The sequence below is a fragment of the Macaca thibetana genome, chromosome 11 (assembly GCF_024542745.1).
Source record: "Macaca thibetana thibetana isolate TM-01 chromosome 11, ASM2454274v1, whole genome shotgun sequence".
Classification (NCBI taxonomy): domain Eukaryota; kingdom Metazoa; phylum Chordata; class Mammalia; order Primates; family Cercopithecidae; genus Macaca; species Macaca thibetana.
In genome coordinates, this window is record NC_065588.1 from 129,020,905 (window position 1) to 129,035,817 (window position 14,913).

General features: G+C 51.2%; 2 protein-coding genes across 2 annotated transcripts in view; one reads left to right on the forward strand and one right to left on the reverse strand.

Annotated features, from left to right (window-relative positions):
* Positions 1–14,913, reverse strand: part of POLE (DNA polymerase epsilon, catalytic subunit) — a 63,266-nt gene that overhangs the window by 38,898 nt on the left and 9,455 nt on the right. Inside the window, exons 7-21 of the mRNA XM_050747791.1 lie at positions 13,407–13,548; positions 13,194–13,274; positions 12,280–12,387; positions 11,828–11,938; positions 11,473–11,558; positions 11,137–11,256; positions 9,342–9,474; positions 9,003–9,116; positions 8,470–8,682; positions 7,912–8,019; positions 4,273–4,401; positions 4,097–4,199; positions 3,812–3,958; positions 2,629–2,774; positions 439–587 (exon numbers count right to left, since the gene is read on the reverse strand). Of these exons, the coding sequence (XP_050603748.1) occupies positions 439–587; positions 2,629–2,774; positions 3,812–3,958; positions 4,097–4,199; positions 4,273–4,401; positions 7,912–8,019; positions 8,470–8,682; positions 9,003–9,116; positions 9,342–9,474; positions 11,137–11,256; positions 11,473–11,558; positions 11,828–11,938; positions 12,280–12,387; positions 13,194–13,274; positions 13,407–13,548 (1,890 nt within the window). The remainder of the gene's footprint in view (positions 1–438; positions 588–2,628; positions 2,775–3,811; positions 3,959–4,096; positions 4,200–4,272; positions 4,402–7,911; positions 8,020–8,469; positions 8,683–9,002; positions 9,117–9,341; positions 9,475–11,136; positions 11,257–11,472; positions 11,559–11,827; positions 11,939–12,279; positions 12,388–13,193; positions 13,275–13,406; positions 13,549–14,913) is intronic.
* Positions 1–14,913, forward strand: part of PXMP2 (peroxisomal membrane protein 2) — a 44,732-nt gene that overhangs the window by 5,873 nt on the left and 23,946 nt on the right. The window lies entirely within an intron of this gene.

Genomic DNA, 14,913 nt, shown 5'->3' on the forward strand with positions numbered 1-14,913 from the left:
GCCCAGGCCTACCTGCCAGGCCTGACCCTCCTCCAGCCTGGGTCCCAGCCCTGATGTCAGCTGCCCCTCCCTCCCCTCCCGGCACCAGCCCCATGCCCCTTGTCAGTCGCTTCTCTGCCCCTCCCTGACACTGAGTGAGGATCCAAGCTGCGAGACATAAACACCCTGGAAAATGGCAAGTCGTGTCTCCAGCCCATGATGCAGAGACACGTACACCCCACAGCACGCATCACTCATGGATGCCCAGACCCTCAAAGTCAGTGTGGCCCCCACTCTCCTCAACCTCCCAGCCCCACCCCAGCTCAAAGCTCCTCCCTCCAATATTCCTTGAATCAGATGAACAGCCCTCCATGCGTGGCAACCTACACCTGAAGCCGCCTTAAATGTGGACTCATCCATTCCTCCCATAAGCCTCTCCTGGGCCCAGGCCCCACCTACCCCTTGCGCATGACGTAGCCGTAGAAGGAGTTCAGGATGCACTTGTGGGCCAGCTGCAGCGAGTCGTACAGCACCTCCATGTTCTTGCAGCGCTTCACCTCGGCCGCGTCGCCCACCTCCACGGCCGCTGAGAGCTTCTTTTTCCACACCTGAGAAGCACATGAACATGCAGCACCTCAGATTCTTCCGTCTCACATTCTACAAAGTCAATGGCCCAGGTTTTTAGTATTTTGAAAATTTTCAAATCTATAGAAAACCTAAAACACCAGTACAATGAAGACCGTATATTCTTCTCCTAGACTGGCCAATTGTCATATTTTGTCACACTTCCTTTCTTCTGTCTCTCTCTGTGTTGACAGAATCATTTAAACATTGTAGATTTTATGGCCTGAGATCTCTAAACTCTTCAGCACACTTTCTAGGGAACAAAAGCTACTCGGCAGGTCCCTGGTAAAATCGATCAATAAAGAAATGCAGCTGAGACTGCAGATGTCTCATCAAATTCCCCATCCAACATGAGAAAAGGTTTTTAAAGGCTTGGTATTTAAAGAACAAAAACAAATTCATTAAGATAATTACGGAGTGCCTAGTATGTGCCAGGAACTCCATTGTACTCTGAAGCACAAGGCAGTCACTACACTTTTGGTGCTTATTTGACGAGGGAGACAGATGAACAAGTAATTTAGCAATTGCTTAATTAAAATAAAGTGAGACAGTACGGCAGTTCCTTAAAAGGAAAATGTAGAATTATCATATGACCCAACAACTCTACTGCTGGGTGCATATCCAAAAATAACCGAAAGCAGAGACCTGAAGACATACTTGTACCCCATGTTCAAACCAGGATTACTCGCAATAGCCAAAAGGTGGAAGCAAGCCCAGTGAACATCCACGTAGGAAGGGATAAACAAAATGTGACAAATCCACACAACAAAATGTTATTCAGCCATTTACAAAAATGCAGTATGGATACATGCTATATGTTGATAAATGTTGAAAACATCATGCTAAGGCTGGGTGCAGTGGCTCATGCCTGTAATCCCAGCCCTGTGGGAGGCTGGAGTGGATAGATGACCTGAGTTCAGGACCTTGAGACCAGGTTGGGCAACACGGTGAACCCCCGTCTCTACCAAAAATACAAAAATCAGGCGTGGTCCCAGGTACTGGAGAGGCTGAGGTGGGAGGATCACTTGAGCCTGGGAGGTGGAGGCTGCAGTGAGCCAAGGTCACACCACTGTACTCCAACCTGGGTGACAGAGTGAGATCCCGTCTCCAAAAAAGAAAGCATCATGCTAAGTGAAAAAGTCAGTCATAAATACACAAATTCTGCACTATTCACTTACATGACATCCCTAGAGTCGTGGAATTCAGACAGAAAGTGGAATGGGGGTCGCTAGGGGCCAGGGGAGGAGGTGGGGAGCTACAGTTTAATGGAGACAAGAGTTTCCATTTGAGAAGGCAAAGAGTTTTGGAGGTAGATGGTGGTGATAGTTGTACAACAGTATGAATATGTTTCATGCCCCTGAACTGAGCACTTAAAAACACTAAATATATTATGTCTGCCTTACCATTATAAAAAAGAACGTGTGACAATGAGTTCAGCAGGGCAGTGCAGGACACCAGGGGGCTGCACAGAGGTGCCGTACTGAGTCTACAGTGAAGGTCTCTCAGAAAAAAAATGGCTCAATCTGATTAGATATAAAATAATGACCCATTGATATCAAAACAGAGGTGTTGCTATGCATTTTCCATGTTCCTACTGCATGAAATACGTCAGTTAAACACGAAGGGCTGGATAGTGAATACCACAGATGAGAAGACCTTAGAGTTTCTCGGAACTCCTCACCTTCCATGACAGCGGGAAAGAGACAAGCAATAGGTGAAGGCAGTTGGGTTCGTAAAACTTGATGTACTCAAACAGCCAGCCAGCTGTAGCTTGCTGACCCCTGCTCTAAATAATCACTTCAGAAATCATCCTTTAGGGTCTTTCTGAGGCCTCGGACCAGGATGGATGATGGTCTACATCCTTCGTGGCCATCAACTCTTCCAAGTCAAAAACAACTGCATGTTATCATCCGAGCACTGGTGTCTGCTTGGAGGATCCCAGGCAAGGAGCCAAGAGTGCCCATTTCATGAGCCAACCGAAACTGCCCTTACAGAGGCCAAACCTTGCAGCACCTCAGAACTCACCTTGTGGAGCCCTTTGAACTCATAGCGCCTGTCCCGGAAGGCACGCACGGTATCCACGTAGAAGGAGTTTTCCCGCTGGCAGATGGTGGTGAGGCGCTCTTCCACCTTGGTGATGTGGATCTTCTTGTAGGCTTTCCGGCAGTAATCTAAGCATGATGGAAAGGGGCGGAGCAGGTGGGTGAGATCTCCCAGAGCAGAGGGAGCCAAGGCACAGGGGTGCTGAGGAACACAGCTTCTACGTCACCACAAAGAAGCAACAGCTCAGATACACTGCTAGTTTCTCATATTGAAAAAGGAGGCCGGGCACGGTGGCTCACACCTGTAATCTCAGCACTTTAGGAGGCTGAGGCAGGCGGATCACTTGATCCCAGGAGTTTTGAGACCAGCCTGGGCAACATGGCGAGACCCCATCTCTACAAAAAATACAAAAAATTGGCTGGGCGCGGTGGCTCAAGCCTGTAATCCCAGCACTTTGGGAGGCCGAGACGGGCGGATCACGAGGTCAGGAGATCGAGACCATCCTGGCTAACACGGTGAAACCCCGTCTCTACTAAAAAATACAAAAATCTAGCCGGGCGAGGTGGTGGGCGCCTGTAGTCCCAGCTGCTCGGGAGGCTGAGGCAGGAGAATGGCGTAAACCCGGGAGGCGGAGCTTGTAGTGAGCTGAGATCCGGCCACTGCAGTCCAGCCTGGGCAACAGAGCAAGACTCCATCTCAAAAAAAAAAAAAAAAAAAAAAAAATACAAAAAATTAGCCAGGCATGGTGGCGCACACCTGTAGTCCCAGCTACTTAGGAGGCTGAGATGGGAGGATTGCCGGCACCTGGGAGATCGAGGCTGCCGTGAGCCAAGATCACACCACTGCACTCCAGCCTGGGTGACAGAGTGAGACCTTGTTTTTTTTTTAAAAAAAAAAAAGGAAGAAAGAAATAGGACAGCCCAGGGGTAGGAACAGGCCAAATACCCCAAGACCACAGAACAGCAGTGTCTAACACCTGCAGAAGGGGAAGCAAATAAAGGATCCTGCAGCGAGAGCACAGCTTACAGTGACCCAGAGCAGCTTCCGGTCTGCTCTGACAACACCTCTGCGGTCCCAGCTGGGATGGACCCACGCAGCCTAGCAAGAACAGAGAGTGGGAGCAGGAGCCACACCTTTACAGCCGCGACCATGCCAAGGCACTCACCCGCCAGCCTCCTCTTCTCGTATTTCGCCTGCTCCTCGCGGGACAGTTCATGAAAGGCCCGAGCCGGCCCCTCTGGGAACAAGGCGGGGAACTTCTCTGACTCCAGCTGGTGCTGGATCCGATGGTATTCGCTGCGACTGGCTGGCACTGGGAAGGAGGCAATGGGAGCAAGTTCAAAAGGAGGCACAGATGCACCAGCTTCCCACTGAGTGTGTATGGGGAAAGGTGGCCAACACTCACCCACCCGTTTTCCACTGAGTGCCCACCCAGGCGGCCAACACTCACTGAACTCGCCCCTCCACTGCCAGGCCATCTTCCGCTGGCAGTTCGCTCCAGGCTTATTGAAGTCACAGGCAGCACAGGTGGCTTCGTCCACCATGGCAGAGGGCTGTGAGGGGTGAGAAAGCACTTAGGGCTGGGCAGAGAGAGCTCCGACCCTGAGGCAGGAAGTAAAGTCTCACCTGCAGGCGGTTGGTCAGGATGATGTTGGGGTACATGGCCCCCACGTCCAGGTGGTAGATGAGCGGACACTCGATGCGGCTGGGCACGTCCTTTAGGGAGGCGAGCTTGCTCTTAATCTCATCACACACCTGCAGAGAAAGCAAAACTCAGTGGAGGCTGGTGACCAAGCCTGCCTCGTGTGCTATAGTTCACCAACTCCTTTTAGACATTCAGGAGAGGAAAAAGCTGAAAAATACCTAAATAGAGCAAAAACTAGCCAGAAGAAAAAAGTTAAGAAGGGTTGCCATCATTTCTATGAAATACATTAAATTTGGTGGAGTCTTATTAGAAAATTACTTGAACACCAAACTCTCCTTAGTATTAAAAAAAAAAAAAAAACCCTTTAGGCCAGGTGCAGTGGTTCACGCTTGTAATCCCAGTACTTTGAGAGACTGAGGCCGGAGGATCACTTGAGCCCAGGAGTTCGAGACCAGCCTAAGCAACACAGTGGGGCCCCCGTCCCTACAAAAAATAAAAAATTAGCTGTGTGTGGCGGTGGCACCTGTAGTCCCAGCTACTCGGAAGGCTGGGGTGGAAGAATCACTTGAGCCCCTGAGGTCAAGGCTGTAGTGAGCCCAGATTGCACCACTGCACTCCAGCCTGGGCAACAGAGCCAGATCCTGTCTCAAACAAAAAGAAAAAGAAAAATCCTTAAAACCCTCCAAAGTAGTAAAACTAGAAAACAAACCTAAAATTTTAAGAAAAAAGTGATTACAAGGAATAATATATATCCCATAGAACAGGAAATACCACAACATCACCTATTGTTTCTACTTGAATTATAGGTAAACGAATCAGCTGGGGAAGAGCCTCCACTGCACCCTTCCCTGCCCAGTAATGGCGTGTACTGAAAAGCTGTCCAGTCCAAACAGGGGAGGATGGGCTGGGACAAGTGAATGGCCAAGTTTCCACGGTGGAACCACCACCTGGACACGCCCCATGTGGCTGTGAGCCCCTGCTGACATCCCCCCAGCCACCCTCCACCCCACAGGTGACCCCTCAGGGACACAAAGGCGACCCTGGGCTTTCCTTTTATTTTTTTTTTGAGACAGACTCTTGGTCTGTCACCCAGGCTGGAGTGCAGTGGTGCGATCTTGGCTCACTGCAAGCTCCACCTCCCAGGTTCGCGCCATTCTCCTGCCTCAGCCTCCCATGTATCTGGGACTACAGGCGTGTGCCACCGCACCCAGCTAATTTTTTGTATTTTTAGTAGAGACAGGGTTTCACCGTGTTAGCCAGGATGGTCTTGATCTCCTGACCTCGTGATCCACCCGTCTGGGCCTCCCAAAGTGCTGGGATTACAGGCGTGAGCCACCGCCGGCAGGCTTTCCTTTCAAGGGCACTTTTAGGGACTTAGGAATCGCTAACAAGACAGAATGTCATCTACAGAGCTCCCTTCTGCACTCACCAGGGAGCCTGGCGTCCTTACACCTACCACACCTCCAGCTTCACCCTACCTGCCCGTCTCACTGTTTCCTAAAGACTTAAGTATCTGCTCCTAGGTTGGGCGTGGTGGCTCATGCCTGTAATCCCAGCACTTTGGGAGGCCGAGGCGGGAGGATCACCCGAGGTTGGGAGTTTGAGACCAGCCTGGCCAACATGGAGAAACCCCATCTCTACTAAAAATACAAAAAAAAATTACCCGGGCCTGGTGGTGGGCGCCTGTAATCCCAGCTACTCAAGAGGCTGAGGCAGGAGAATCGCTTGAACCCAGGAGGCGGAAGTTGAGGTAAGCCGAGATCGCACCATTGCACTCCAGCCTGGGCAACGAGAGCAAAACTCCATCTCAGATTCTAAGATGTCTCGCCTCCACGCTTGGGTATTTTTTTTTTTTGTAGTTTTAGTAGAGATGGAGTTTCTCCATGTTGGCCAGGCTGGTCTCGAACTCCTGACCTCAGGTGATCCGCTCACCTCGGCCTCCCAAAATGCTGGGAATACAGGCTGCCCAGGTGGGAGTGCAGTGGCACCATCTCGGCTCACTTGAAGCTCTGCCTCCCAGGTTCAGGCCATTCTCCTGCCTCAGCCTCCCAAGTAGCTGGGACTACAGGCGCCCGCCACCACGCCTGGCTAATTTTTTTTGTATGTTTTTAGTAGAGACGGGGTTTCACCGTGTTAGCCAGGATGGTCTCCATCTCCTGACCTTGTGATCCACCTGCCTCAGCCTCCGAAAGTGCTGGGATTACAGGCATGAGCCACCGTGCCTGGCCACGGCCGACATTCTTTAACTCCTATTTGTTATTCAGACAAGGTTCTCTTCCTGATCAGTTCATGAGAGTTCCCTGCAGTATAATAATAGCTGTGGCTGACAAAAGCCAAACAGTGCTTCACAGTTTGCAAAGAGTGTACACATTCTTGTTTAAATTTTGGCTAGTGAATATATTACAAGATGCTTCTTGGGGGCAGGCGCAGTGGCTCACACCTGTAATTCCAGCACTTTGGGAGGCTGAGGTGGGCAGATCACTTACAGTCAGGAGTTTGAAACTAGCCTGGCCAACATGGTGAAACCTCATCTCTACTAAAAATACAAAAATTGGCCAGGCATGGTGGCGGGCACCTGTTATCCCAGCTACTCAGGAGGCTGAGGCAGGAGAATCGCTTGAACCCAGGAAGCAAAGGTTGCCGTGAGCTGAGATCGTGCCATTGCACTCCAGTGTGGACGACAAAGCAAGACTTCGGGGAAAAAAAAAAAAAAAAGCTTCTTGGCATCAATGTGAAAACTGTTAAAAACTCTAAACCAGCAGCCTCACTGAACATGATGTAGTGCTGCACAGTGCCTGATATGAAGACCTCAGATAGGCCGGGTGCAGTGGCTCACACCTGTAAACCGGGCACTTTGAGAGGCCAAGGCGGCCAGATCACGAGGTCAGGAGTTCAAGATCAGACTGGACAACATGATGAAACCCCGTCTCTAATAAAAATACAAAAATTAGCCAGGCATGGTGGCGGGTGCCTGTAATCTCAGCTACTGGGGAGCCTGAGGTAGGAGAATCGCTGGAACCCGGGCGGCAGAGGTTCCAGTGAGCCAAGATCATGCCGTTGCACTCCAGCCCAGGCCAACAACAGTGAGACTCCATCTCAAAAATGAAAAAAAAAAAAAAAAAAAAAAAAAAAAAAGACCTGAGACGTGCCACGTCCTGAGGAACGAGGATCAGAAAAGAACTGGTGTCTCCCTCTCCGTGCTTTCTAACCATTTTGTGAACAGATTTATAGTCACTAATCCGGTCATTTGTAGGAATTTACTGTCATTTTTAAGTCTCACCAATAAAAAATAAAATTTAAAACCTCCAATGGCTCCCCAATGCCTATAAAATAAAGTCCTAATGCCTTAAAACGGGACACGGGACACATCCCACCAGGATCCACCTTCCATGTCACTGCATTTCAGGAGCGGCTCACACCCCACATCTCATGAAGCTCTCCGACCTTGGCAGACAGCATCACACATCACAACCATGACTGCCCTGTCCCACCAGAGACCCTGTGTCATCCGTCCACAGCATCACACGCAGCAGGTGCACAATAAACGTGCTGCTGAAAGACGCGGTCTGTGAAGAAGGCACCAAACACGGACTAGCTCTTCCTGCCTCCCGGACGGTTACCTCTTCAAAGTTGGTGACTTGCTCCACAGGAACCTTCTCCTCTTCCTCAATGGCGTGGCGCAAGGTCTTCTCCACCCGCTGCAGCAGGAAGTCAAAGGCAGCAGGATTCTGGCACCAACGACAGTGAGACGACAGGGGTCAGAGGGGAAACACATCCACACTAGCCCACCTCAGGTTTGATGCCATGGCTGCATGTGGCCGGATGTGCCCGAGAAAGCTCCAGAGGGAGAAAGCTGCCCAGAGCGGGGGGGCCGGGTGCGGGGACTGTAATCCCAGCACTGTGCACTCTACAGTGGCACATGTCTCTACTACAAAAAAAATCCCAGCTGTAGGGGAGCTGGGCCAGCGGAGCTTGCAGTGAGCTGAGATCCGGCCACTGCACACCAGCCTGGGCGTGAGGGGCCATAAAAAAGAAATCCCAGCGGGGACAGAAGCCACACCTGGTGAGGGGCCATGGGACAGGATTGGGAGAAGGGGCTTTATTTCAGCCCCTGCAGCTTCTGGGTCCTACCACAGCACAAGAGTGGGAAGAAACTGAATCCCAGGGAAGAAGCACACCATTCTAAACCGGCAAGGGATATCGCTGCGGAAGACCCCAGACTCGAGGGCCTCCACGTGGCCCCCAACGTAGGTCTCGGAGTCCAGCACGTGTCCGTCGTCTGTCAGCTTATTGAACTCCTGCTCCTGCTTGTTGGGGAAGATGATGTTGGCGTGGAAGGCCTGCACCATCAGCAAGGCCTCACACAGCGTGCCAGAGCCCTTCCGCAGCACCTGCAAGAGAAACCAAGGCTTCCAGCCAAAAGTGACACCAAAGGCCCTGACTTGCAGGCAAAGTCCAGGAACCTAAACTGAACTTCAGTGTGAAAGGAGAGAAAAACCTCGTAGTAATGGCTGCAAATTCTCCTGTGGTTCCTTCCTCACATCGGAGCCAGAGAATTCCCAAAGGACATCCCTAACATCACACACCAGAATTCTACTGCCACCTTTGGTGCCAGCACTCCTGGGACGTCCACCTCAATTCAGCTTCAGTGCATTTGGAATGGGGCAAGGGCTGAGGAGGCCAGGGTGCTGAGAGGACAGAAGATACTCACCTCATCGGGCTCCATGGGAATGATGGTGCACAGAGCGAAGATAAATGGGTGGACGTACTTCATGTATAGGTAGTAAGTGGCGACAGCATCTGACACGGAATACGTGGCCAGTGTCTGAGGAGAGAACGCCAGAGAGCAGGGCCATCAAAGTCAAGAGCCCAGGGTCAAGTGTGAAGCACAGAAAGCAAAGCCTGGCCTGACCAGCCTGCCGCACACGCAGTAAGGAGACGGGCACAGGACAAAACATGTGTGTCCTGGAGACACAGCCTGCTGGGTGGAGCGGGCTGGCATACATGCGTGCACACGGCAGCAGAGGGAGGCAGGATGTGGCTTACGTGCCTGGGGCTGCTCCGTGGCCATCCGACACATGTCTTCTGGGTCCAGCTCCACGGGATCATAGCCTAGCTTGGCCTTAGCGGCCGCCTTGAGATTGTGGCTGCCCACGGGAAGGTAACTGTCCCTCTTCACCCACCTGGAAGGAGAATGAAAACAGAAGCCAGGATGATTCTAACATGCAGCCCGGGAACCCCCGAGAATCGGCAAAACTGGGCACCACATAGACAGATGCAAGGTCCTAACAGGCACCCAGGAACCAAAGCCCCAAACGGTGTAGGCCCCTCATGAAAACCCTTCATTTGGATCTAGTTAATCTCACAGACCTATCCACAACACAAGGAAGCACCAGGACCGGTCCTTCTGGCCCTTGCCTTCCTCCCACCCTCGGCTGAGCCTGTGGCCTCTCTGGAGGGCGCCCTGCCTCCTTGGGCCTCTCCCCTAGACCTCAGGTATGCACCGCTGGGGCCTAGTTCTATCAACCACACTGAGCTTCTCTCCTCACACTGTCCCTTCAGCACGGAAACACTCAAGCCCACCCTCCTTTAATAGAAAACAGGATGGGATGCCAAGTAGAATAAAAATTAAATAAAAATTAAGAAAACAAGGCCCCCACACTCTACCCGGAACCTGTCGCCACCTCCTCTCTACAGATGCCTTCCTGAGGCAGCTGTCCAGGGGCCATGTCCGGTCTCCGCCCCCCGTGGCCTCCACCCTGTGGCCTTCTTCTCACTTTACCTCTTGCCTCAGTTCAACCACTACCCCAGCTTTCACCAAGACCCACCTGCATCCCAGTGAGTCCCAATCCAGTGCGAGCTCAAACCAAGCCTCATGGTGGTCTTCAGGGCCCCCATACGGGTGGGGCTTCCAGGCTGGCATATCGGTAGCGGGGTCACCTCCTACCTCAAGTCCCTTCTCTACCCATTCCCTGTCGCCATGGATGGCACAAAAACCCCAGGTGTCACCCCCTCCCTGAGAACCAGCATCCCTGGGCCTCCCCCTGCCCCACATGATAGACCCTGAATCCTCACACCCCTCACTCCCTGCCTTGGATCAGGACTGTCACATGCTAAACCAGCCCAGCCTCCTGGCCTCCCTCTCCAAGCCAACTGCTGAACGTCAGAGCTAAACAGAAACACATTCAGGCTTCAAGCGCTCCAATGGCACTGTGCAGAGTACAGAGGTCACGGGGGCCCTCCTTTCCTTTCCTTCCCTCCTTTCCCTTCCTTCCCTCCTTTCCCTTTCTTCCCTACCTTCCCTTCCTTCCTTCCCTTCCTCCCCTTCCTTCCCTCCCTCCCCTTCCTTCCCTTCCAGCCTCCTTCTCTTGGCATTTCCACATCCACCTGTCCTCCCAACCAGACATGTCAGAGCCCCCGAACGCCGTGATTCTCAGCAGCTTTGAGCTGCCTCCCACCCCAGCTCATCTGGAATCTGCGCTTGTCCTGTGAGGCTCGTCCTGTGAGGCAGCTGGGCTGCCACATCCCAATCTGGCCTGGGCAGTGCAGCTCCATGAGGTCCTAGCTCTGGGACCTGTGCGTTGAGTGTGTCTTCCTGGTGGCTACCCCACCCCAGAGGCTGATGCTCAATGTGCCTGATCACTGACGAATTGTCAGCCAACAGTCAAAGACAGCACATCCCGGGCCCCGGCAGGGTTGTAGCTGCCATCCTCTTGGGTGACCTGAAACAGCCTCTCAGAGGCCACCCTCCTCCCATGAGATGTGGTGACAGTACAGTCTGCAAGAGGCCTTCAGATCTCGCTCACAGACAGCAGTGATGAGCCGTGCTGCTGTGCAGCCCCTACCTGAGGCAGTCCATGTGGATGCACTGGGGCGCCTTGTACTCCCCCTGGCTGTCCTTCTGGAAGCCTATCTCCTGCTGCATGCTCAGACCGTGGACTGCTGCCCGGGCCTCCACAAATGGCCTGGGTTCGAAAGAGGACAGACAAGCAAGTGGGAAGATCAGGCTCTAATTCCCCTTTCTCCATTCCTCCCTCAGATCCAGGGAGGAACCGAGACACGGGAGGTGCAGAGTGAACCCAGAAGCCACCTCCTCAGTCAACATGGGAAGCGCCCCACACCATGCAATGCCCTCCCTCTCAAACGCTGCCCAGTTACTCACAGAGAAGACACAGACTCACCAGTCAAAAAAGTCCCCGTTGTAGGTGACCATGATGGTGGGTTTGGTCTCCTGGACGTGTTCAAACCACCTTTGGATCAGATGAGCCTAAACCCAAGTCACAGCAGTCAGAGGTCTGCTCTTTCTCTTCTTCAAGCTATTTCCAAATTCCTCCCCCAAAGTTCAGAAGCAGCAGCCTCATGCTGGCCCTTATTCCTGACCCCAGCCCCAGTTTCTGGCAGAAAAGAGGGTCATACCCTAAGAACGAAGCTGATGGAGCTGCAATTCTGATCCGACGGAATGCCGAGGCCTTGGAAAGATCCGCATGCCCCTTCTTCCCACAATACCAGGCAGTTTCACAAGTGATACCTCCTTACCTCATCGGGTTCATTGAAGACACAAAACGGCCCTTCATATTCTGGCTTGGGGGTGAACTCAAAATCTTCAATATCTTCTGAAACAATCTCCCTGTTGGTGATGAGGTAGCCCTAGTGAAGTTCATTAGCAATTAGCACAAGTCAGAGGCTGCAAAGCCAAGACCTGGTGTCCCCACCCTGCCCACACACTCTGCCTAGAGATTCTCACTACAAAGAAGTCCACAGAAACGTGAAAGTGCCCTAAGCTTCCTGAGAAGAGATCCTCCATGTCTGGATTCCCACTGGAAAGGAGAGGGTACAGTTGGAAGTCAGAACGGCCTGGCTGCTCCCATTCCTGGACTAACTTATTATTCACTCAACAAATCCTAACTGTGGGGCAGACGCTGCTGTAGTATGGGGACCAGACAAGGTCCCCATCCCAGGAGCTTTCTTCCCAGAAGCCGCCTGCTCACCTGGCCGTCGATCATGTAGGAAATCATCATAATCTGGTCTGTCTCAGCATCAGGAAACTTGAGGGGCAGTTTGGTCGTCTCAATGTCAAACGCCAAAACCACAGGGTCCTGTGGGGACAAAATAAGCATAAAGCCAAGCTCTAAACTCCCCATCAGGCCTCCCTGAACACCGGCCCCCGGCCTGCTCTACCTCCCTCTGGTTGTTAAGAGTGAAAAGGCTCCAGAGCTGGGAGAGGGACCCTAAGACTGACAAACCTACGTCAAGAGCATCACGACTCTCTATGGTGTGGAAACTTACACACCTAAGAGAGCAGCTGATCACAGGACAAGCCTAAAATCACAGAACTTTAGTAGAAAAACTCTTTAGAAGACATCACCTCATTTGATGGTCACAAGGTGACGAGACCCTGAAAGCCTGGTAAATGTGGCACAGAGAAGATGGAGGCGGAGCTTGCATCGAGATTCGCACTCCAGCCTGGGCGACAGAGTTCGGAAAAAACAAAAAAGAAAACTGAATACTAAGACATCACCTCATTCCCAACAACCCTGAAACAAAGTCATGATATTTGAACCAAGGCCTTCTAGTCATATTTGAACCAAGGCCTTCTAGTTACAAATCCATTTTTCACCACGTCTCTTCACTATCAACTACCCAATGGAAGTCCTAGCTTTCCCTCAAATGTCCAAATCCTGCCTAGCTCAAATACTGATGTCATGCAGTGATATACAACAAGAAAGGAAATGATACTGTCAGAAACTGATGAAAAACTAACTCCGTATTTCCTTTAATAAAGTATTTGGGGGGAAAGCAGGAAACATATCTTTGAGTCAAATTTACTCTTCAGCACTAAAGAATATTCTCTCCAGAAAACCAGAAATTTTACGATGAAGGTAATACAAGCAACAAAACTTACAGGTCGTTCAACAAGGTCATCTCGGCGGGTGATTTCCACAGGAAAAGCGTTTCCACGGTATCTGACATTGTACCAATGAGCCTGCAAAACACAGTGTGTTAACTGGAGTTCTACATCCGGGAAAGTCTACTCCTGTGTGGATTCACCCATAATGATCATCTCCTGACTGTTAGGAAATTCATGTGAGCAGCAACCCAACCCTGCCCTACTCACCACATGGATCTTCAGGTCAATGGAGAGGCGGATGTGGTAGGGAACATCGTACTCGCGCATGTCCACAATGTTGTCCAGCTGATCAGCTATCTTCTTAGAGGTTTCCTCTTCATCAGTAATGACACCACCCCTCTGCAGAACACTAGGAATTAACAAGAGAGCAACTAACTCAGCTGCCAGGGTCTGGAGGAGGTGGGACCAGAGTTCCAAATCAGTAGCAAGAGATGAGACCAGAGTCCAAACTGAGGAAACACAAAAGGTAAATTGAGGTGGTTTCAATGACCAGGGCAGTCCTTCCTTTAAGAATGGCTTGGATTGGGCCGGGCATGGCAGCTCACTCCTATAATCCCAGCACTTTGGGAGGCCAAGGAGGGCGGATCACCCGAGGTCAGGAGTTTGAGACCAGCGTGGTCAACACGGTGAAACCCCGTCTCTACTAAAAATACAAAAATTAGCCAGGCGTGGTGGTGCACGCCTGTAATCCCAGATACTTCGGAGGCTGAGGTAGGAGAATCACTTGAACCTGGGAGGTGAAGGTTGCAGTGAGCCGAGATTGCGCCATTGCACTCCAGCCTGGGCAAAAGAGCTAGACTCCGTCTCAAAAAAATAAAGAATTGCTTGGATGATAACCCTACAGACAGGAAAAAAATTCAGGGTAAGATGTATGCAGTTTATGTGATGTGAGTTACACCCCAACTAAAAAAAAAAAAAGAGGGCCAAGCATGGTGGCTTATGCCTCTAATCCCAGCACTCTGGGAGGCAGCAGGTACACTTAGGCCCAGGAGTTCAAGACAGGCCTGGGCAACATAGGGAGACTCATCTCTACCAAAAAAAAATAATAATAATAATTAGCCAGTCATGGGGTACACACCTGTGATCCCAGTTACTCAGGAGGCTGAGGTGAAAGGATTGCTTGAGCCCAGGAGTTTGAGGCCATGGTGAGCTATGACTGCACCACTGCACTCCAGCCTGGGCAACAGAGCAAGACCCTGTCTGAAAATAAATAAGCAAATAGAAGAAAAAAGAAAGAAAACATTAAGTGCTGCCAGTGAGGAGAGCACCCAGGCATGATCCCACCATGGTCCTGATACTCAGGAGACTGCCTCATGCAGGCTGAAGAGCAGGCCTGGGCTTCACATAGCCTATGCATGGGTCTCTACCGTGTCTAAAGATGTGGCCCACCCTTGCGGTCACTATTGGCCCATAAGCTCAAATAATGAATGGGCTATTCAGGGGGAAAAAGACGAGTCTCAGATACGGCTCAAACCTCTGAGGACTCAGTCTCTGATTACACCTTCCAATATTTCAAAAAGTAACTTATGGCATTGCCAGGGAAGGCGGACTCAGGCTAGGGACTGTAGAAATGTTCAGCATCCCAAACTGATCTTCTTTTGTCAGAGGATAAGGTAGGTTCTTCCGAAGTCATCCAAACTTCATTACTCAAGATTTTCTCTTCCTAATCTGTTACTTTGCATCCTATTATTGTTGAGGCTCAAACACTTGATGA